At 38.9% G+C, this 24,017-nt stretch overlaps 1 protein-coding gene across 1 annotated transcript; it reads right to left on the bottom strand.

Annotated features, from left to right (window-relative positions):
- Positions 1-5,912: 5,912 nt before the first annotated feature.
- On the bottom strand, positions 5,913-23,667 carry snx1a (sorting nexin 1a). Its single transcript, XM_084733540.1, has 15 exons — positions 23,535-23,667; positions 18,763-19,819; positions 16,000-16,139; positions 15,606-15,681; positions 15,265-15,308; positions 14,287-14,428; positions 14,124-14,202; positions 13,894-13,969; positions 12,776-12,889; positions 11,094-11,187; positions 10,669-10,874; positions 9,911-10,054; positions 7,878-7,958; positions 7,708-7,779; positions 5,913-6,798 (listed from the first exon to the last, which is right to left on the bottom strand). Exons 1-15 carry the CDS (start codon positions 23,661-23,663, stop codon positions 6,748-6,750), a joined length of 2,505 nt encoding a protein of 834 aa, XP_084589666.1. The 5' UTR covers positions 23,664-23,667; the 3' UTR covers positions 5,913-6,747.
- Between the last annotated feature and the right edge of the window lie 350 nt (positions 23,668-24,017).

Consider the following 24,017-nt stretch of genomic DNA (forward strand, 5'->3'; position numbering starts at 1 on the left):
TTGATAACGAGCTGATCATTTGAATCAGGTGTGCTGAAGAGGGAAACATGCAGGCAGTGTGAGCCATCCAGAGTACATGTCATCTGTTACTACCCAACCCTGCTCTTCAGGAGGAACTGTTTTTAGTCTGCACAGTGACAGAAACTTAATTTGACAGACAGAAGAGGCCATAGGGATTTAAATCTTATAACAACATGGAACAAAAAGCCAAAAACACTCAGAGGACAGTGAAATGTGCAAAGAAAGACTGCAGAATCTGCAACCATTTCTTTGATGAAAGATGAGAATAATGAAGGAAAAGGTCTTTTCAATGTGACCAGTGAACAGGTACCAACAGGTGGGTCAGAAAGTTCTGTGTTGATAAAGAATAACATACAAAATAGAAAAATCACTGAAATACAATAAAAACAGGTCTGTCTTATCTTTTTTGGGATTGCCGCGATTTAAAATGCCTGATTTCATGGTAGCTTTTCTAAAAAAATTGCGATGCACGTTGCTGTGCTTTTAGGCATTTTTTGCAACGAAATTGCTGCCGAGAGCAAACTTCAAAAGAAAGTTGTGATTTTTTTTGTGTGTGTAATCAAACTTGTTCAGGGAGAACAAACCAGCACTCTGTTCTGAGTCTGAGGAACTTGGATGGTTCAGAATTACAAAAATTCAAACAAAATGTTTTACTCTTCATGTAAATGAAGAAGTGCATCTGGGGAATATTTCACAAAGAAGCAAAATAATAAGTAATTGCAACATCGCAACTGTCTGGAGGGACTGAATAATGTTTGGTGTTGATTTGGAGTCACTGAGTCACAAAGTAATTAAAAAAAAAATATTTGTTCAAATGGTTATTTTAAATAAATTAACTACACATTAACACTCAAATTAGATTTGCTACACCAATTTAGTAAAATGTTTTTAGACAATTTTCACAAGTATGGGGAAATCAAACTTTTGTTTTTTTTTTAAAAGACGTTGCATTTTCAACAAAGGTGACCCACCTTTGTGTTCTAAATTCATGGAGAACCCAGACAGTGAGGAAGGGAATATTAAAAACCTTTTATTTTATATTATTTTAGCCAAATTGCTAAAAAAGCCAACATGTTTCACTTTAGATCTTCGTCTGGGCTTTAAACAAGCAGCCAGCGCAGGTGTAGTCCCACCTCAATAATAGCAGCAGCCAATGGGAGGAAAATACATGACCTTGATAATAACATAACAGGTCAAACAAGTGAAAACACTAAATAACGTGAGAGATAAAATTATACTTCAAATCAAAGATATTTAGACCCACGTGTATTTAGGTTTTAAAAATTGGTTTTAAGAAAAATGTGGAGGCCTTTACAAAAAAAAAAAGATACTGCCACTGTACAACTTCTGATGTATTGGAGTGTTTTTTATTTACTTATTTTTGTGTTTGAAGTATAATTTAAGTGTGATCAAAGTGCAGCATTAACGTATAAACTTTTAGTCAACCTGACTGGTGCTGCTCTGGTCATTTTGTGAGTTCACAGGCCTGAATCGTCCGTTTGGCTTTTTCACATCTATCTGCGTTGACCAGTTCAGTTAAAGGACGCATATGTAGGATTTAGTGACATCTAGTGGCGAGTTTTAAGACGTCATCTCACCCTGCCCTTCCTAACGTGGGGGGAGAAGCCGTGGTGGCTGCAAAAAAAAGCAAAAAAAACGTGTCTGGAGCCGGTGTTTGAAAGAAAGCTGAGTTCTCCTGCAGAAATAAATCTGTTGTTCTTCCTGCATCCAATTATGTCACAGTGATGTAGTCGGTCTTAAGGAAGAACCACAGATTATTTCATCTTAGACCTGCATGAAAAGAACCAAATACTGTCATTCATTTTTGTACCGCAATTTCTTAGCAACATGCCTTAGAAATTTAATCTGATCTGATGTATCACACCAGTCAAGTTATAGTTTGGGTTCTAGTCTGTTGTTGTTGTTGTTGTTAGGTCTTCCTATTCTTAAATCTGCTCTCATGCACGGAAGAAAAACGAAGGTTGCTGATCTGGTCCAGTGCTCAGCAGGTGTTGGGTGGCACTAAAGTAACTGTCATGAAGTTTAAAACTTTGAAAACATGTTGAAAAAAGTACACAGTCACTTCTCATTCAATTGTAGCTCTAATCAAGCAAATATTCTCAGACGCTTTGAGCTTGCAGGAGTATGAAGTCTATCACTGAGGTGTTTTTTAAACTAATTAAAACTCTCTCCTCCCACATATTTTGCTCAGTCAAGACCAAACTCTCTACACTGCATCTTCACTGCTCTCCCTGAATCAATCTTTAATGTTCATGAAAATAAAAGACAAAACTTTGAAGTCATGGTAGCTGTAGTGTGGTAAATTTCAGAATTTTATCTCAGTATTTTGACTCTTCTCCTCATGCACACCATTCAAATCAATGGACAGAGAAGCATCTTTAAACATCTGTCCAATCAATCTTAACAACATCTCCATGTTGTTTAGATGAACACAAATTCTCAGGACTTTGTCTGATTTCTCCAGTAGCAGTGCCAAAAGTCTGGTTTCTCACCTGGCAGGTAGCTCACGGTCTGGTGATAAAGGTTGTGGGTTTGAGTCGACGGTGATGCAGAAAGAGACGCCTGAGAAATTCTCTGACATTGTGCTGTTTTAGATGTTTCCCTGCTCAAACGCACCTGATTTGAATGAGCAGGTTGTCGTCTGGCTGCTGCAGAGGCTTGATGACGAGCTGATCATTTGAATCAGGTGTGCTGAAGAGGGAAACATGCAGGCAGTGTGACCTCAGGACCAGAGCCATCCAGAGTACATGTCATCTGTTACTACCCAACCCTGCTCTTCAGGAGGAACTGTTTTTAGACAAGCTGTACGCCTGCTAACCTGCACCACATGTGAGAAACAAACAGCAGCAGATGAATTTACGATAGTTTCTTTGACTCCATCCAAAAACTCCCAGCTCTCCTGATGTGTTATTAAAAGAATCTCACATGAGGCTAAGAAAAAAAAAGATTCCCTGTGGAGAAATAAGACACTGAAGTCTTAAGATCCCAATGAAATTTCCAAGTGTAAACAGTGCAACTTTTATTGATTTGTTTTAAAAGAAATTTCCATGACACAGTGCACGTCGCTGACATTGCTCTGCACAGACAAGTGATGACATACAGTATGAGGCTGCACATACAACCAGATTTATCTGACAACAGCTGAAAACAAGCGTGCATGTAACCGACAAAAAACAAAACAAAACAAACAAACAAACAAAAACAAATGGTGCAAAGAAATGTCTGCAAGTTAAGTGATGATGACGGTGTAGCTCATCACTACACGTGTGTGCAAATGTGGAATTAAAGCTGTAATCAAAAGATGGCCGCCGTAACACATGGAGCTGTGACGCCGGTTTGTTAAACTTGTCAAACTGCAGACTGAGGCTTCAGGGAAGCATTGGGTTCACTGTGACATCAGTACGTTTAGTATTTGACATTAATCTCACGTCTTCGGTTCGGCATCATCAGCCCAGTCCTGGTGCTTTTTTTTTTTTTTTTTTTAAAGGACCAGTCTAGTGGGGTTTTTTTTTTGCATGTTGTTGCCCATTTACTAGAAATCACAGTGTTGTTTAGTGCTGAATGATTAGCTGATCAATAGACAATTAATTATGGATAGTCATTATGGTTCAACCTATTCTGTTTCATATCGTCGTAAATGAAAGGTACCCTGCAGATTTTTTTTGTAAACAAATTTATGTTTACAGTCGCTGTTTCCCACCGAACTGCACTGTAAGTCCTGGAAATCTAACAAATGTGTTGAATGTGTTTCCATCCTCATCAGACATTTAAAGAGGCTGTTTTCTGGAAAACAAATGAAATCTGCCTCATTTGAGTCCATGTTTACCAGCTAGCAGTCTTTTTCTTCCTTGCTTTCGTTGGCACATTTTGTTGCTGCGTTTCTTGGCATGTGTGAAAACACTGGCGGGACTCTGTATGGTGTCGCCTGTGTGAGTTACTAACAAAAATGGGGACTCAAACTTTAAAGGAGAAATCTGCAAAATATTTACAGTAATAAATCATAAAAATTATGAAAAATACTAAATTGAAATACTCTATTCAAGCCCATAATTTGTGTCACTGTTTTCTCATTTCGTGTTAATTTGAGTTTAAATTAAAGCCGAATGTTTGCTGAATGAGTGAGTTACTGTTTGTGAGTCGTAAGAAATCATTAATAATCGTTTAGAAGGAGTAGATGTTTATAACGGTTAAATTGCACAAAATGTTAATGGAGTTTGGCAGGCAGTGAGACAGCCAGTCACTGAAGTCCTTCTCCAGATGGTGTATTTTGAGAGCAGGGTGGCTTTACATCAACAGAATTATAAACAGCCACTTGAATATTTTAGCAGCATCTGTCTGATGGCTGCTGCTACCTGGTCAAAAACTCCACAGGGTGCCTTTGATATTCACACTATTTTCAAGTTGTCAGCTTGGGCTACAGGGCATTTTATAACTAACCGAAAAAAAAAAAAAAAAAAAAAAAAAAAAAAGACAATCGACAGATTAACAGATAATGACACTCCATGTTAGTTTCAGCACCACAAAGCAGAGTCCTGACATCCAGGCAGACTTTGGTTTCCAGGTTTCCTCTCGTTTCACCACTACAACGAGAAAATCTACCTGCAGAAACGTGAACTTGGTTGAGGAGACTGATCCCTTCAGCAGACGTCTCAGCAAAACATTTTCCTCAGAGTTGGCCAGTGTTGCTTAAAAAGTGTCAAGTGACGCTCAGCAGCTCACTCCATTACCACACAACAATGACGCAACTCTGACAAAAAACAGGCTCAGACATGATGTTCACCAGTTTCAAGTCTCTGTAGGTTTCATATAGTAGTGAAGCCAAAGACTGTCTGGAATGTAAAAAAAAAAAAACTTTTGCAGTTGTAAGTCAGAACGTAAAGGAAGAAAACACTTCATTTGTAGTAAATGGGCTTAAAACGAAAATACCAGAACTGCCCTTTAATCTCAGCACTGACACTCATTAATTATTCTGGCTGTTGTTGAAGTAACGAGTCTCTGCGTCGACCACAACCGAGTCCAACTTCCTCCCAAACTGTGTTAAACACCGTTCTGACTGAAAAGGCACCGACATGTGGAGTTAGAAGAGTAAAGTTTGCACTATGACTGAACTCGTATCTAAAACATTAAACTCACAAGCTTGACCTACAGAACAACGCAACCCTTGACCGCAGCAGCTGTAGACCCTGCTAATCTAATGCCTCTTTAACACCCCGCACCCCCTCCCCTCAGCATCAATAGTACTTTAAAGGGACAGTTCACCCCAAAATCAAAAAATGCATATTTTTCCTCTGGCCTGTAGTGCTGTTTATCCATCTAGATTGTTTTGGCGTGAGTTGAAGAGTTTTGGAAATATTTGCCATAAAATAGAGCTGCAGCAATAAATCAACTATTCTGATAATTGATTAATCCATTTGAGTAATTTTTTAAGAAGACCAAATTTTCTGATTCCAGTTTCTTAAATCTAAGTATTTTCTGGTTTCTTTACTCCTTTATGACAGTAAACTCAAGATCTTTGGGTTGTGGGCAATAAAAAACATTTTAGGACATCAACTTGGGCTTTGGGAAACACTGACTGACATTTTATAGACCAAACAACTACTGGATTAATCAAATCAAATAACTGACAGATTAATCGACAATGAAAATAATCATTAGTATCGTAAAGACATCTGCCTTCTCTCTTGGTTTGTGGAGCTCAAAGTGCCAAAAAGTACATTTGAAGAACTCAAAACCAGTGTCTCCTTCCAGAAATCATGACTCAAGATAATCCACAGACCCGTGAGCAGTTTCACGTAGGAACTACTTTTTCTCTGCAGTAAAATCAAGACAGACAGAAAATAAATCCCAACAAGGCCTGTGCATTGTCTTGAGTAACCAGGTCATGATTTTTTGTAGAGAAGCACCACTTCTGAGTATTTCTTTGCTGCTTTAAGCATCAGAAGTGTCATTTAGTCCCATTATATTTGAGAGAAGTCAGACATCTCTACAGCTGATCTCTCCAAAATGCTGCAACTCACACCAAAACGATCTTAGATGGATAAATATCACAACAGGTAAAAGGAAAAATGTGTATTTTTGATTTTGGGGTGAACTATCCCTTTAAATCTGAAAGGAAAAGAAAGAAAAAGGAAAGAAAAAAAAAAACATGGCTGGTACTTAAGAACTTTCTCCACCTGGTGGAAGTGCTCATAATTCATAATGTTTTTTTTTTGTTTTTTTTAAATCCCTTTGAGTCGTTAAAAGAAAAAACAGAGAGACTTTTGGCCACTTTCTTCATCTGGGTCCCCAGAAATATTTGATGAGAGAGCAGCCGCGCTGTAAACAATTAACCACTGCTGATGTGAAGGAGCTCCTGATCACACGAGGGAGAAAATCCTGAGAACAACCGACTCGGTTCATTTCCCTTCTCCTGTGGAAATTAATGGAATCATTCATCTGCACTTTTCTCTTTTGTCGTGTCCATATCTTTGTATATGCAAACTCTTTTTTTTCATCTAATAAGAAAATATTTGTGGAAGGTTAAATGAAAATATACAATTATTAATACAGTAGAATACAGAGATATATGTTAAAGGTGATTAAAAAAACAGGTTGATTGTATCTCCCTTTACAATGCACGCATTTTTCCTTGGTTTAAAGGCAAGAGGTAAAGTGTATAAGAAGAAGGCAGCCTGTTCTGTCGTCCAAAAGGCTGGTGCTCGAGGATTAGGCGATTGCTTTTGCTTCTGGTAAGAAAGCCTCCCAGTATTTTATCAGCTGGAGAAAAAAAAAAAGAGGTAACAGTGTCAGTGGTTAATATTTAGGATTTATAACAGATGTCTGTGCAGCTTTCCTTTAACTTCTGAACACCAGACGTGGCAAAAGTTCACACTTTATTTACTCCAGTGAAAAAAAAAAATACCGGCTCCAAAATCATCCTCTGAAGAACGGCTCTGCCGCCTGTTTCTCTGCAAAGTTAACTGAACCTTTAACTTTTGGTCTTGTCATGTCTTTTAGTTAGTTTTTATCTTTGTTATGTCTTTTACATTATTTTTCTTCTTGTTGCCTCTTTCATGTCATTTCCCTCTTGATACATCTTTTATGTCATTTTTCATCTTGTTACGTCTTAAATCGTTCTCATCGTGTTGTCTTATCTGAAGACATTGTCTTGCACTCCTGAAACTGTATTTTATGTTAAAACATTTTAAAAATGTATTGCCAAATGAACAAATAATGAAAATAATGGTTACTTTTCACCCTAACCTTTCCTTTTCATGTCATCGTGTAAAATAATCATTCATGTTTTATTTCTTGCCACTTAAAAATCATCCCTCTATGGTCCCAGGAATATTGTAGATCACGATATCTCTCTTTTCCCATTTAATCATTTATTAATTCAAACTTATTGTACTGCTGCACTCATGAAGTCTCTCTGGATAAGATCAGCAGCTAAATGCCTAAAATATAAAACATGAACAACCACTTCAGACGCAGACAAAGACTTTTAAATCCTTAAAATATAAATAAATCAGGATTCTGTGACATCCCAGTCAAAACAAGGACAGCAATAGTTGGACAAGCTTTTCTCAGTTACTTTATACTATTTATGAATGCAAACTGTTTGGACAAGAAGAATATTTTGATATGGAAATGTTAAAATATTCATGTGTCCACAGAGACACTCACCTGTTGCTGAGACTGAAGCAGAGCCTCCAAGTATTTAATTATCTGTCTTTTGAAATTCTTGGCCTTTTCTTTCTGTAAGATGAAATGAAGAAAATTTCATCATGAGAATTAATAAATGTTTGCAGCCGTCCAGTAACTCATGTGAATGCAGCAGAGACAAACATCAGTACCTCAAAGCGGATGACTTCCTTGCGCACCGTAGCAGAAACTCTTTCGAAGTCTCTCTCGTACTGCGTCACCTTCGCCTCCCACTGCGAACGAGAGGAGAGGAGGAGGAGTTTAAAGTCCGGCAGTGGAGAAGCACATTCATGCCAGGATATCATAAAAAGAAGAACAATCACAGTCATGGTAAGTTGAGTTTCTAAGACGTTATTATGACAGAAAGTGAAGGCCGACCACACTAACAACAATAACTATAAAAATGTGTGTCCACACTGATGATAAATAACGTCCCGTCAATGATGGCGCCGAGCGCTCGCTGCGAGCTCCAGCTGTGTCTGCAGCTCAGGATAATTGATACTGATGACCTGGTGCTGCTGTGCAGCATTTTGTGGGGAAGAAATCGAACTAAAAATATCAGAAAATGTAAAAAGATGAACAAAGATATTATCTCTGAGAGCTACAGAAACAAAGAGGGGAGACGTAAACCATGTTAATGGTGATACTGTTGTTATTTTCATCTTTTCAGATTCTTAATTATGGAGTGTTGTGGATTAGATATCAAGAGGACAAACATGGTGGTGTAGATGGACACTGGGGAGGAGACCAGGTTTATGTAACTGATTGATTATTGATGGATTAGTACAGAACAGGGGTCGGACCAGAGAAGCATGTTTCTTCTTCCTGCTCCTTTTCTGGACATAAAATGTTGATTTATGCCGCTCACTGAAAGTCTGTTCATTATTTATTGTATTTTGTGTGTTTCATTTGCAACATTTTTTAAATGCTTTAAAAACCCGAAAAGGATATGGTTTCTCAAAATTCTTCAAAGATGAGAGGAGTTCAGAGAATCCACCAAGAGTCAACATTGATTTGATCGTATCCTAAACTTCAGAGACCCCATCAGTGGCTCGATGTCTCAGGTAAAATTACATTTATATATGTGTTATTTGAAAAACAGCCATGAAATTAAGCAAACTGATGGACAACCACATGCTTCCTGTCCAAGGCACAGATGCAGTAAATATAAGTTCAGGTGGATTTTGATTGGCTGTCATTCATCATTCATCAAATCACTATGAAAGTGATCCTGACAATATCGTTCACTAATTGTCGTTGTTGTTGTGGTGTGGACTTTATTTATAGTTACTGTAATAGTTATCTAGTTATATACTGTAGTTCTTGGTGTGGACGACCCTTTTACATTTACTGAGTTTTTGATTCACTGTCTCAAAGTTCTGACTTTACTTTAAAAGTCCAAACATTGACTTCTCAAAAGTAAAAGTCATGAGTAGGCTGTGAATATATAAACATTTTTATAAATATTTTAGGAGTTTTATGCGAGGACAGCTGAACACATGACAGGAAAAGGAGAGAGAGAGTGGAGGAATGACATGCAGCAAAGGGAAAAAGGTGGGAGTCAAACCCACAGCTGCTGCAGGCGATTCATGGCTTTAAGTTCTCTGCCAGCTGAGCTACCAGGACACAGTCTGCAAATATTTCTAACTTTTCAAGTATTTTTGGTGATTGTCCTGCTGAAACTGAGCCTCAGCTGTAAACAATCCAATAAAAATGGGAGAGAAAAAAAAATTCTTTCAAGTACACTATTGATGAAACATTGTTTTGTGAGACCAATTACAAATCTGAACATTTAATATTCGAGCTCTTTCTTGCCAGGAGGTAAACAGGAAAATGTTGCACCGGTGCAGAATTAGTTTGTAACGATTTTTCATTAAAAACAGATGATAGAAAAATGCAAAATCTACCATATTTCCTTTACTGTGTACTGACAATAGAAAAGTTAACAGATATAAATTGCGGTGATTAAAATCTAATTTAACGCCAGTCTCCATTTCATCGTGCTCCTGTTTATAAAGGAACTTAATGATACAGGAACAGCATGAAGGCTTTTCAAGTGGTTCATTCATTACTCAAACATTGTTCTCAATCTTGGAAGAAAAAAAAAAAAGACATCAAACTGCAGCACTTCAGACATCTGAGCCTCGAGTTATTTTCACCGTGTTTGTTTTGGACGGCGTCGTACCTCAGCGATCTCCTCTTTGGCCAGCTGCAGTTTGTCCGGCTTGTTGGCCCACAGCAGTTTGGCCTCGGTCTCCCTCTTCTTCTGCAGCACAGACTGAGCATCCTGCCAACGCTGCCACGCCTTCATCCGGTGATCAAACGACCCCTGCAGATCACAGACACACAGAGGATCATTTCATGTTTATACTCCACTATTTACTTTAGCCATGTAGTCGGTAGCTGAGTCTCAGATTCAGAACAACTGTCCAAATAAATGACAAGCCTTTAGTCCACACTAATGGACATGTTGCTTGTTGTGGGGGTATAATTAGTTTAATTTCATTTAAAAAGAAATACTGAAGTTGACATTTAGCTTTTGAACAAAGTACTACATCACTCTGATACTGAATTCCATGTTTACCACACACGATTAATCAATTCTAACATCATCCTCTCCTTAGTTTTTGGCTTAAATTTACAATTTTACTGGCATTTCATCTTGTCCCTCTGTCAAAATGAAATTTTCTGGCAGGGATTTTCCCTCCAAGGATCCAGCACAACTAATTGGACTAAATGAAAATGTCAGACTTAACCTCGTGACAGATAATAAGCCAATGGAAAGGCCTGCGGTTTTTGAGATTGCAGTGACATTTAACTACAACCAAACTCGGAGGATCTAGTTTGCTGTTTGCATGTTGTTGTTCTTTTTAATTAAACTATCTGAGAAATGAATACTTCACTGCGCAGAATTATCATCCAGATATGAGATTTTCTCAGTACCCTCACGGCCCCGAGCAGGCGGATGTAATCTGCGATGACTTCTGCAAAGCTGAAGGTGTCGTTTGCAGCCTGCTCCTGGTGCAGCTGCTCCATCTTGTCCTCCACCTCAGCCAGCTGAGACAGAGCTCGGGACAGAGCGGTGTTGTCCTCAGCGCTGCCCAGCATGGCCGTGCTTTTGGCGAAGCTGGCTGTGTTTAACGACAGCTCTGGAGGGGAAGAAAGAACCAGAAATTCATGCAAATGTTAATAAATTTTACACCGTGTAAAAACCACAAGTAATAAACAAGTGAGCCATAATCAATCAAACTACTCTCTGGGTCTGGCTGTGGACACAATGGAGTACACTGGTAAAGACTGTCTTAAAATTTTCTCTTTATTTAGGTGTTATAAGCAGTTGGTTTCATTTATACTTGAAGATGACTAACCTTTCCTGTGGACGACCAGAGATTCAACCAGCGCGTGGAGCTTCCTGAACTGCTGATCTGCAGACTCCACCTCCTGCAGCTTGTCCTCAAACCACTGCAGCAGAACACACAGTTAGTAAAACTCCAACATAAAGGCCTCTGTGTGTTCAACTCATGTTAAACTCCCACCGCTGTTCCACATATTAACATCTAAGCTTCGTTTCATCAGCGAGGCCTGAGCTCTGTGACATTATGAGCCACATGAAGTCGGTCAGACGGGGTCAGCATTAAAATGTTGTCTGAGAGAATATTGTCCACAACACAGATTGGTCAGTTCAGGATAACACAGAGAAAATAATTCATAGATATTACTGGACTGAATCAGACTTGTCTTGGTCATCAAGAACTATAGCCTGTAATTTATTTGTATTTATGACGGCTATCTTCAACCGTGGAAAAATGACCTAAATTACCCAAAATGACCTACAATAACTTGTGCAATATCTCCATCCTGTACTTGTGCAACAATAATGATCCAACTGTGCAATACTCTGGTACATAAAGTGGTATCATTACTGCATTATACTCTACACTTCAGTTATTACTCACATCTATAATATTCCTGCATTTCAACACTTTTTTACACACCCACTTTACTGCAATAACACTCTTTTGTTATACTGTACTGCACATCATTTCTGTTTTTCTATATCTATACCTTGTTTATTGGAGCATAATTGTAATTTTAACACGCTTCTTATTTATGTTCCTGTTTGTTTATTTCTTATAATTCCTCATGCTTGTGTATTTCTATTCTTGTTTGGAACAACTGCAGTGCAACTGAATGCCCCCTCAGGGATCAATAAAGTATTTCTGATCTGATGCTGATGTGTATGAAAACTGAACAGGAGTATTTTTGGCTACTAAGCTGAAATAATATACCAAGTATATAAATGCATAACAGAATCTAATTCAAATCAGGTTCTTTTTCAGACTTTCTAGTTTTATACAAAACCTCGATCCAACATGTATGCAAATTACTTGTGACTGGTGCTTACTTCAGAAGAAAGTAACACACTGGAAAATCCACAGAAGTTTAATGCCCTTGGATTTTTTTCAGTTTATTCAGCTGGAATAAACGTTCACTTGAATATTTGAATAAGCTCGGTGTGGTACTTTGAGCTCAGATGAAGATGAAATCACGGCTCAGTTTCTTTACACACCAACCTTTGACAAACACGGTCTTTGATCAGCGTGACTGGTTGCCTCACCTTCAGATTATAGTGAACTATGGTGCTGCTATCTACTAAATATAGTTTGCTAAATGTTAGTTTGCACTACTGCAAACAAACAAACAAAACAAACCCCTCTGACACAAAAAGGTTCAATCTATACCACCATTTTAGGCCTTCTATAAACATACTTATAGAACATACAACATACAAATATCTTGTATTTTTACTCAAAGCAAATTCTCCTCAGAGAAAATTCAGATTAATTATGAAAAACAAACAAGTTAACAGACTAATACTGGGACTGATGTCGAGCCATCTTCAGCCTTTTAACTGTGAACTTGAAATGTTCTGCTTTTTGCTGGCAAATGCAGATTTCCTCATTACAGGAACTGATCTGCTACATCAGAGCTTCTTGGGAATGAAAAAGCGTTGTGATTGGCAGCAGCGTCCGTTTCCAGCTGAACTCACCACGTCCGACTCATTCATCTTGATGGTCATTTTACTGACAGCATCTGTCGCTTTGTTGATCATTTTCAGGAAGCCGGCGCCGCTCAGAGCCTGGGTGCTCACTGCTCTGGGCAACTGAAGACACAAACACATATAACACAGCTATCACCAGATTGTACTTCAAGTGTGGTAAAACTTCAGACACACAGAAGAGTAAGCGGCAGAAGAACAATACACCCCCTTCAAGGGTGTTCCCCAAAATTCAAGATTTCTAGATGCAAGACAGATCATTTAATCAGCCAATTATTATGTGCTGAGATTGTGTGACAGATGGGTTCATGATCTTGAAGGGATCATTGGGATTAATTTAAGTGGGGTTGTTTGGGTTCTGATCCATGGTGGTTGACACGGCCCCAGGATGCAGCAGCAGACAGGAGTACCAGCATGGAAGCTAAACAATGTACTGCTGTGGACAGGGTCACCAACAAAATGTATTTTAGCCACCTAAAACAAACAATCAGTTTAAGTGTGCAATATATTTAGAATATTTTCACTGCTTTATCCTGCCGTCAGACAGTCTTCTCCAACGGGAAACTGCTGTTATATAAGCTCACTCCAAAACAATCAGACTCTTTTTGCAAAAGCAGCAATTTATCTCACAGAACTTGGGAGTTGCTGGTCTACTGTTGCCTCGATAAGTTAGGCTGTGTTATTGTGTGACTTTGTGCTTTTAAAGATAGGTTCAGATTCACATAAGTCACAAAAAAACATAATAAACTATCCAATCAAGGGAGTCTGGTTGCTTTGGACAGAGTTATAGTTGGCTTATATAACAGTGGATTCCTGTTAGTAAAGGCTGTCTGAAGATAAAGAAAAACTGTGAAAATATTCTACATATAGTGTACACTTGCTCTGTTGTTGATTTTTTTTTTAGGTAGGCCTTTCTTTAAGTTGCTAAAATACGTTTTACAGCCTATCCTGTCCACAGGAGCTCATCGCTTAGCTTCCTTACACGTGTACTCCTGCTGTGTGTCGGCTGCAGGTAATACACTGACTATGGATCCATACCTCACATAATCCCACCTAAAAAAAATCCCTTATAAAGAGTATTTCACAATCAAAACTCAATTCTGGCTTACTTCTTCTCTCTCCAGGAACTCTCTGACGTCAGGATCTTGGAGAAGTGATGGGTGATTTACCACCCGCTGCAGATATCTGTCAGAAGAAAAAAGGCGGGGTAACACAGCCTTAGTGTTGAGTATCAGATTTGACAGAAAATTAACTTTCTCTTACGCCAAAGCGCTATAATTTTTGTAACTGAATCTTCATAATTTAATTTCAAAACCTCCTTTCATTCCTTCTCTCTTACCTCTCCAAAGCGCCTCTTCTTCTCTCAACAAAGTCTGCGGATGAAGAATCTTCCTTTCCCACCTTCACCTTTGTCATACCTGCAACACAGCATTCCTTCTTATAGTTGAAGCAGATCAGATTTATAATTCATCAAACAAAAGAGTAAAAGCCAGTCAGCCTACCCAGGATGCTCTTCTCTGGCGGTGGAGGCACAATGCATCCATTTGGTCCATGTTTTTCAGAGAGCTTCTCGTAGAGGCCGAGGAAGTCGCTGAAGCGTCGCCTCACTGTAAATGTCTTGTTGCGGAACATCGACAGCGTGGTCTGAAACAGAGTTCACACAGAGTTCGTTCTCTTCATATTATTGGATTTGAAGCAGCTGACAGGCCTCAGTCTGGTGATTTACTGCTGTTCTGTAAAATAATCTAGTCATCTGTCATTCTGTCTCTCGGTTCCTGGACTTGGTCAGTTACTGGCTGTGTCGGCCTCCTGCACAATTTGCCTGCATTTGCATTTTTTAATATTTATCTTCAATTTGCATGTTATTTTATCCACAGTTTACAATATTCCTGTACTGCTACGTTTGCACTACCTGTACTGTTTAATCACATTACTTTACACTCCCTCTCTTACCATCCTCTATCAAAGTGGCAGCTCTCTGTTGTAGTTCTGATGGTTTGACTATCACTTGACTGCTGCTTTTATTTTTTATTCTTGTGTGTATTGATGTATTTTGTGTGGGCCGTGTGAGCCACTGAATGCCTAAATTTCCCCTGGGATCGTTTTGGGCAGGGGTCGGCAACCTTTACTATTAAAAGAGCAATTTTTGGCTGAAAAAGAAACAAAGAAAACTTCCTGGAGCTGCAACTATTTTCCTTGGAGCCTTTTTTTTTGGTTTGGATTCAACATCCATAGCCGAGGGAGACTAAGACTATATTTAGAGGACAAGGCACTGAGCTGTGGACGTATGATGCTAATATTAAAGGGGGCTTTTTGTTTGTTTGGCATACAGGCTGAACATTTTTACATTTTGGAAAAATGTCACATGAGGCACGTTAAGAAATGTGCTGTACGATTAAAGTCTTGCACGTTTGCATGTATCTACCTACCTGATGAGTCACTGTAATCAAGTGAAATGCTGTTTATCAATAAGTTTTTACCTGTGTAGCTACTTTGTAGGCCATGTAGGCGTTCATCCCGTCCCCTAAAAAGAAAAAAAGGAAGACATTTATTTTATGACTCTGCAAAAAAGACACAAATTGATAATAAATACTTAATATTAACTTAATATTACTCAATGCAAGGTGCCTGTGAGTTTCTTTTACTTTATCAGTAGTTTCCCTTGTTTGAAATAATAGAATCAAGGACTGAAGCTCATAAGAATAATCTCTGCTTGTTTGATGTCTGTGGTGCACAAACCAATTTGCAGCTTTATTACAATGAACTAAATACATCTAGTTACATTATTCATTCCAAACAGAATAAAAATGATAAGCCTCACCTATTTTTTCTGGGTCTTTGACAGAGACAGTGATGTCAAATTTATCCTCCAGCTCTTCTTCTTCCTCTTCTTCCAACTGAAACAAATATCAAACAGAAAGTGAAAATTTGCCCATCGTGTCTGTCAGCAATCACTTCTATAACTACATTTTCTTACCGCAGAATCAGGATTTCGGAGGAAATGTGAACACTTTAATTAATTTTGAAATGTTTGTTTTGGTAAGATATTAAACTAGCCAAAAAAAAAAAACAACTACTTTGAACAACCAAGTCTTGTCATACTGCAGAAAACTTGAACAGTTTTCAGAGTTTCACTCTGAGATTAGTGTGTGTGTGTGTGTGTGTGTGTGTGTGTGTGTGTGTGTGTGTGTGTGTGTGTGTGTGTGTGTGTGTACCTCCTCCAGGGCAGCAGACTGCGGCTTGGTCAGGCTGGCAGCAGCTGGCTGAGAGGGGGCGGCGGACGCAGACGGTTTGGACATCGCATCCTTCTTTCTCTCGTCCCGCGGACTGTCGAGAGAGAGCTCCACTGTGGCTTCTGTTAGAGAGGAAAAAAAACAAAGATGACAGTGAGACTGAGAGTCGTGTGCTGAATGGAAATGTGTAGAGAGACGTCATTATTTACTCTACATCCTGGACTGTTCTGGCACTGTAATACGTCCAATGTATTTACACTGGTTGTACATTAGATATCAGAGACAGCACTTTATGACATTTAATTTAATATACAGGTATGTATTTTTATATTTTCTTCTAATTTTATATCCAGTTGTTGTGTTTAAACCTTTATATTGAATAATATTACACACGGTTCTCCTGGGGTAACCTACTGTATATTATATGCTACAGTTTTCTATGTATGCATGTGTTTTATTAATAAACGTGGTTCCAGATTTTTATATGTGATGATTTGCTGCTTTCTTTGTCATTTATGACGGTAAATGAAGCGTCTTTGTTTGTGGACTGTTCAGAAAGATAAAAGAAACAATAATGAAGACATCACTGTGGGCACAAGGAAATCATGATGACTATTTGTCTGTCTTTTTGCCTCCAGACTCAGTTTCATACAGCTCAATTACACATGCTCGTAAACTGAAGTCACAAGCGCCTCATTTATTGGACAGTTTATGTGACCCATTTTTTGCTGTAAGGGGAAACAGAAACAACAAATCTAATTCCAGTCCAGCATCCAGGGTAAATTATCTTCTCTTTTGTTTGTATCAGTTAGAAGGGAACTTCCCTGTTCGTACCCATCAAAGTCTGTTAACAGGTGTTGGGAAGTGCAACTGTAAAAAATGTTGTATGAAGTGTTTTGTGGCTCCACAGGGAGCGGCATGAAATCTGATAAATGTCCTCAAGTGAAATGTAACTTGAGTCAGCGTCAGTTGGAGCTGAAGACCACAAGTTTGAAGATAAAGAAAAAAACTGGAGGTGGGAAGTTAGAAAGAAGTAATCCTACCAGACCTGTGGGCCTACTCCTCGTCTCTGACTGGGGTTAGTGGCTCTAGGCTACTAGCATAACACACCTGAATCTGTGTCAGTGGTCGAGTTGCACTGTGGGTAATTATGCATCAGGTTTTAAGTAAGAAGAATGGGTGAAGTAAAAAATAAAAAAAGATGATATCTACGGTTGAGCTGAACAGATCTGAAACCTTTTTAAGACTGCCTGTAGTGAATCCCACAACACTGTAGAACTGCTAAAGTGAAGTATTCTTTTAAAGGTCCAGTGTGTAAAATTTACGGGGATTTTATTGGCAGAATATGGCAGAAATGGTATGTAATATTCTTACATTACTTTGTGTATAATCACCTGAAAATAAGAATCATTGGGTTTTTATTACCTTAGAATGAGACATTTATAGCTACAGGGTGCAGCTCCACTCCCACAGAGGCTGCAAAGCTGCACCATCATATTTCCTTTTAAGGACCAGCATGTAGGATTAATGAGTATCTAGCAGTGAGCTTGCAGATTGCAAACACTGCATCTCACTCCCTCCCAAGTGTGTAAGAGAACCTACAGTGGCCGTGAAACTTGCAAAAAAAAAGTGCAAGGACATATCTATACCCATGGTGCATTCAAATACCCATACTATCATACTATTTAGTATAGCAGTATGGGAAAAGAATTAGTATGTCCCAATACATATAATGACAAATGCATTATGCCAAAAGTACCAGGATGTCCAACTGCATCCACTGGCATTTTGCAGTATGCAAGCCATCATGCTTTTCGCGCTAATCTGAGCTACAATCTTTTGTGATGGGTATGTGAGTGAGAGGATCCAAGCTCAAGTCGTAAATGTTATGAGGAAATTGTATGTTCCAATTGCATGCATACTGCATTAAGTAAGTACTTTGTAAGGGCAGCTGCATTATGTACTAAAAGTAAAATGAAAAAGTATGCAATTTGGAACATAGAACTGAATGTGTTTGGTTTGTTCAGCCTCCTGTAGATATAAATGGCTCATTCTAAGGTGAGGAAAATATTCTGCCAATTACTTTCTGTAAATATTACACACTGGACCTTCAAGACATTGACCATGAAATGAATCCCTGGTTTAAGTCTACCCATGACCCTTTGTTGTGCGTTATCCTCCGTCTGTCTACTTTCATTTCCTGGCAACCTTCTGCTGTCCGCTATCTAATAACAGCAAACAGACCTCCAAAAAATAAACACTGGAGAAAAAGGAACAATCTGTAATCCCCTGATATGACCATCTGGTGCTTTTTAAATTATAGTTGGCTCAGGTTGTTTTTACTTCGAATAAAACTCATATTGAAACTAAACAGAAACCAACATTTCCATCCTGCATCTCACTTTGAATGTAAATGTTTCCACAGGCTCAAATTTCCTGAAATAAGAAATTAAAAAGCTTGACACCTCTTTCTATATTGTGGCAAAAAGAAAAGCATACAAAACAGTAGAGCTGCAACTAACAATTACTGGCATTGTCAATTAATCTGTCAATTATTTTCTTGATTAACCATTTAGTTGTTTGGTTCATAAAATGTCTGAACATGGTGAAAAATCTTACTTTGGTACTTTTGATACCACTGAATGCAAGAATCATCGGTATCGAAAAAGTATTGATTGACTTTTGACAACCTTAACACAAAATTCTGATAATGTTTATACACAACAGGAAAAACAGTGGACCTACCAGCAAATATGTCTGTCTCTTCTTCAGAGTGGACTCCATTAGTCTTGGGGTTGACAGCACTGGTGTTTTTGATGCTGGGCACTGTGGTGATGGCTTCCTCACTGAAGATGTCACCCGGTTCTGCAGGACTACTGTCCAGCAGAGGTCCACCTATACTGCTCACAACCGTGGCAGCTTTGGTTGTGACGGGTTTGTCCTTCTGCTCTTTGATAACTGTCTTCTTTGAGGTGGCACCCAGCGGCTCGCCGAACAGATCCTCGTCGGCCTCACCGAAGAGGCTCTTCTGCGGCTGCTTGGCAGATTTAGTCTGCCGTGGTTCTGTGAACAAGTCGCTTCCCTCGTCTTCGAACAGATCGACCGTGGCCGGGCTGGGTTTTTTCTCAACAGCAGCGGGAGGAGCATCACTAAGGAGGTCAACCAAAGGGTTGACAATTTTGTCACTGACAGGTGGCTGTTGTGTGTCACTAGCTAACAAATCAGCACTGAGGTCGATAACTGGCTCACTGAGGTCGATAACTGGAGCAGTGGAAGTTTCTTTTGCTTCTTGTTCACCATCACTTCCTGTTTTCTCATCACCAGGTGGATCTGTAACACCACTGGTCACTTCAGTTTTATCTGCTGCTGCTGCTGCTTCGACAGTAACATCTGCTATCACAGCTTCCCCTCCCGGTGCTTCAATCTCAACTTCCTCTCCCGGTGCTTCAGTTTTAACTTCCTCTCCTGTTGCCTCAGTTTCACTTCCAAATATGTCTTCAAAATCATCTGTGGGCTCATCTAAAGGAATTTCAGTTGTGCCTTTTGCTGCGTCTGCAACGGCACTTTCAGCTGCGACTGAGTCATCGGGAGAGTCGGTTATGTTGTTCGTTAGGTCGACAAAATCATCCGAGGGCTCGCTGACAACTTCACTCGCTGGTTTGCTGTCTGATTGGCTGCTGATGGGCTCAATTAAGGGATCATCCATGATGTCAACGGGAGGCTTCATCAACACATCACTGGGTTCACTGGGTTGACTGGCAGGTGGCAGCGTGGGGTCCATTTCGGTCATTGAAGGGCCAGTCTGGAGATGAAAGGAAAAGATTTAATGATTTATAGCAGCCATCCCCAAACTGAAGAATGACATCGCCCAATCTGAAATCTAAAAATCTTCTGTGGCCGATCCAAACTTTTAATCAGATCTCTGATCTACACATGAGACTAACTGTACCAATGACAAGACATAAAATATAGTCAGGAAATTTCCCAAAAGAACAAGGAAAAAAACCAGCCCATTTTAATTTCCTTGAGCTCAAAGTGAAGCATCCCAGCTGCTTGTTTTGTCTGACAAACAGTCCAAAACCCAACAAATTATTTGCTTACAATCAGAACTTCACATTTGAGAACCTCAAATCATTGAAATTTAGCTCTGCTTTGCCCAATAACTGATTAAAATATTTAACTGATTACTAAAATAATTGGTGATTCAATTTTACGTCAATTGACTAATGGATTAATAAACTACCATAATCCCTTTTCCTCAGTATGTAATAGGCTATGTTTTCCAAATGACTGCATGGAGATTCCAAAATTATAAGACATTTCCACATATCATAAATGCTCATTAAGTCAAACTTTAAACTGCCTAAAGTGACTGATATCCAGTTGTAAGCTCTTAACATCCCAATTGCATGTACTTTCCAACAAACTCATCAACCATAATCAGTCAGCCACATTAAGATTTAAAACAGGGTTTTGGTGATAGATTACCAGCTTTTGATGGATTTTAGGGGAATCAAACAGGTTTTAACAAATACGTTGGTTTCAGTGTGAGCTGTACTTGATACTGGAGGTGGTGACTGTGGCTCTCTACCAGCTTAATGTCGCTCTGAATTTATGAGTGAACAGTCTGATGTTTGTTTTTAGACTCATTTGCATGGTTTTGTTCAACTTGATTCTACGCTGAGCCATCAGAGTCATGCTGAAACATTTTATCATGTTTCAGAAATAGCTTTGTCAGACGAGTGCTCACAAAGAAGACGATGGACAGTTGCCAATTTATTCTGTATTATGTTTATTATATTTTCCAAAAGGTTGTAATGTTTTGCTGAAAAGTTTAAGAGGTGTTAGTTCAAGCTGATGATCTTTTAGGAGGCTGTAGTTGCATTGTGTTGAGGCATAACATTTACTCTCCCTCGAAGAAGAAAACATTAAAAACAGTGGATGACAATATGGAATTTCTTCCAGCTGATATAGATAATTGCCTGCTTCTCATGGCCAATGCCGATAAGAAAATCAATAATTCACGTATTTTTGTCTTTTAAAAATGAATTCATATAACCTGTAGTTTATGCACATCTGCAAGTAGGAATGACTAAGATGTGATGAGCAACAATGGATGATTTAATATTTAATAGCTGTGACTGAACCAAATATAACATCACTTCAACAACAAAAACAAATATTATTTTTTTTCTAGTAAAGTTCATAAAAAAAATCTTCACAGCTATACTTTGGCTTTTATGGAGCATTTTGCCAAATAATTCAAATTTAATGCTTTGACATTATCTCTCAAAATACAATATTATAGCTGATATAGCTATCATTTAGAATTTCATTCTCAAAATAATTATTAATAATATCAATTTCTCCTTAGTCTGCCCCAATATTTAGTTTGAATTCCTAGATAGTTGCCAGTTTATTAGGTACACCCTGCTACAACAAATGCAGTCTAATGTAACAGACATGTCGTAATGTGTGGTACTTTCCTAAAGGTTGAAATAATCTGTTTTTGTTGAAACCTTTTAGAGAAGTGTTAATTCACATTTATCATCATTGTGGAGGCTGTAGTTTGTGGTGCTACTGATTTAGGGTTTGGCAATATGGCTTATAAAAAATATCTCAATATTTTTAGACTATTCCATGACATTCGATATATACCTTAATATACACTTATTTTTCTAAATTAACATACTGTTGATTCTTAAATAATGCAAACATATGATGACCCTGTTGAATATGATGCACTGCTTAAGATTCAACTACCCAACAGTACAAAGTATTTAAAATTAGCACAACCTTCGACATCCACAGCAGTAAAATAAGACATACACATTAATGAAGCATGAATATTAATCCAAAACATCGCTGACAGTAGGACTGTTGATAATCATATTGCAACAATATTGTAGGTGTGACTATTAATGCTTCCATAATGAGATTTTTGCTAAATAATCAGCAGTACTGTAATGCAGTCTTTAAAACCGGTGAAAAAACAGAACTTATCATGATATAATGATATCCTAAATTTAAGATGATATCTAGTTTCATAACACAATATCAATATAATACTGATAAACTGCCCTGCACCATGTTAAATTGTATTAATGTTATACCAAGAGGTGTAGTATTTACTCCGCCCTTGCTGATAAAACATTAGAAACGCCTCTCAGCCAGATGCACCAAATAAACTGGCAACTGGTTGGGTGTATTTGCTAATCATCACATTGAGTAACACTATGTAAACTTTTTTTTTTTTCACTTTTTCTTTATTCATGAGGCAACTCTGAATCTACAAACGGCCACTGCCTGCCTGGTCCATCTCCAAGCATTACTTCAGCTACAGCCTCTATTAACTGTAACATCCACAACTGCTGAGTAATGTTTTCCATGCAGCAGAGAGTAAAAAAAAAAAAAAAAAAATCAAAGACAGCAACTTTTCAATCTGTCCTCTGAACTTTGACTGCGGGAAAACATCCGGGTTCTGACCATGTGACCACAGCTCACTCACATGACAGGAGGCTGCTCGAGCCAAGCTTTTTAACCCTCATTCAAAAAAAAGTGAGAGTTATTTTTTTTAACCACGGATTATTAATATAAATAGCAGCATCACCTCCGATTTGATGCCAGCTTTCACAGTCAAACCACACATACCTCATTCTCTGCAAACTGCTGCTTGCTTTACCTTTGCAAATGTCTGCACACCCAAATTGCTGAGGTTACCTTCAGGAAGTGTGAAAGTTTTACAAATGTGAGATATATTCTGCTCAGAAAATACCCACATATCAGAAACCACATAGGAATTGAATTAGATGTATCTTATGTTATCTGGCTTTCTGATCAAATCACAGCTAGACAGACGTACACATCGCAACTTTCACGGAAGGAATCAATGCAACCATGGGCATTTGCAACAGCACCAAAGATCAACACAAGCTGTTTAAAGCTAACAGCCGTGATGATAGGTGTGTAGGGCAGATTTTCTGCATCAAAACCCTCACACTGCTTTGATAATTCGAGTTACAGTGAATGCTGTAAGTCTAACATTATCTGACATGACAGTTACGGACGTCAACATTATTTTCTGACTCTTTCCTACACGCTAAAACAAGACAAATGTTCGTAAACACCCTTGTAAAACTTTTGCTAAAAGCGCTTCATTAGCTTTCTTCGCTGACGTTAGCTAATACGTTCGCATCTAGAAGGGAACACCAGACCGGCGAAAGGTCTCGCGAGAGTGATAATTTGAACCCAAAATACGTTCTTTCCTCTAACCCTAACCAAGTGCTTTTGTCTCTATATTTAGTCAGACAATAACCTAATGCGTTGTCATTTTATAAAACATTATTAAAGTTCAAAATGAAGAAATTACTCGTAAAAATCTCGCGAGAGTTCCACAACTCTAGAGTTCCCTTCTAGACGGGTCCAAGTAGTGCCTTCTTTGACAGTTAATGTCAGTTAGCCAAATCAGAGGTGGCTCTAGCAAGCGTCGGATTAGCGTTAACTTCGTGCAGACATACCGCGCTCATGAACATGTCGTCCCCGTCGTCTTCATCACTGTCTCGACCTCCGACGTCTTCAGTGTCCAGCACATCTTGGTCCTCAGAGTCGGGGAACGGAGGAGGACTGCGCTCCGAGCTGGTCGCCATCTTCAATCTTTTTTAAAACACAACGTCAGGGAGGCGACGTCAACGGCTCCCCTCCGCTCGCTCCACACACACACACAGACACACACACACACACACACAGACAGATAGTTAGACAAGTCTCCTGTTTAGCTGCTAACTGTCATGCAAGGCTGAAGCACTGCTGCTGTCTTTAGCGGTCCACCTCAGGATCAGTACGACTCTAAACCAAACAGAGGGACTGACTGGAGGAGCCGCTCGGGGCGTGCAAACCAACCGCCTCTGCCTCTGTACTTCCTGGTCCTCCTCCTTCTTCTTGTCAGGTTAGCTTCAGAGTTAGCTAGTCATGAGACAGATGCAGCGGCGGTTCAGACCCTG

The sequence above is a fragment of the Lutjanus erythropterus genome, chromosome 13 (assembly GCF_056507025.1).
Source record: "Lutjanus erythropterus isolate fLutEry1 chromosome 13, fLutEry1.hap2, whole genome shotgun sequence".
Lineage (NCBI taxonomy): Eukaryota > Metazoa > Chordata > Actinopteri > Lutjaniformes > Lutjanidae > Lutjanus > Lutjanus erythropterus.

Bases quoted from the DNA above. Each gene is read 5' to 3' on its own strand.
- snx1a (XM_084733540.1), bottom strand. From the start codon at position 23,663: ATGGCGACCAGCTCGGAGCGCAGTCCTCCTCCGTTCCCCGACTCTGAG. The intron at 14,429-15,264 runs GTAAAAACTTAT...ACTCTGTTTCAG, and splicing joins CCTACAAAGTAGCTACACAG to ACCACGCTGTCGATGTTCCG. The intron at 10,055-10,668 runs GTACTGAGAAAA...TGTGATCTGCAG, and splicing joins GCCTGCTCGGGGCCGTGAGG to GGGTCGTTTGATCACCGGAT.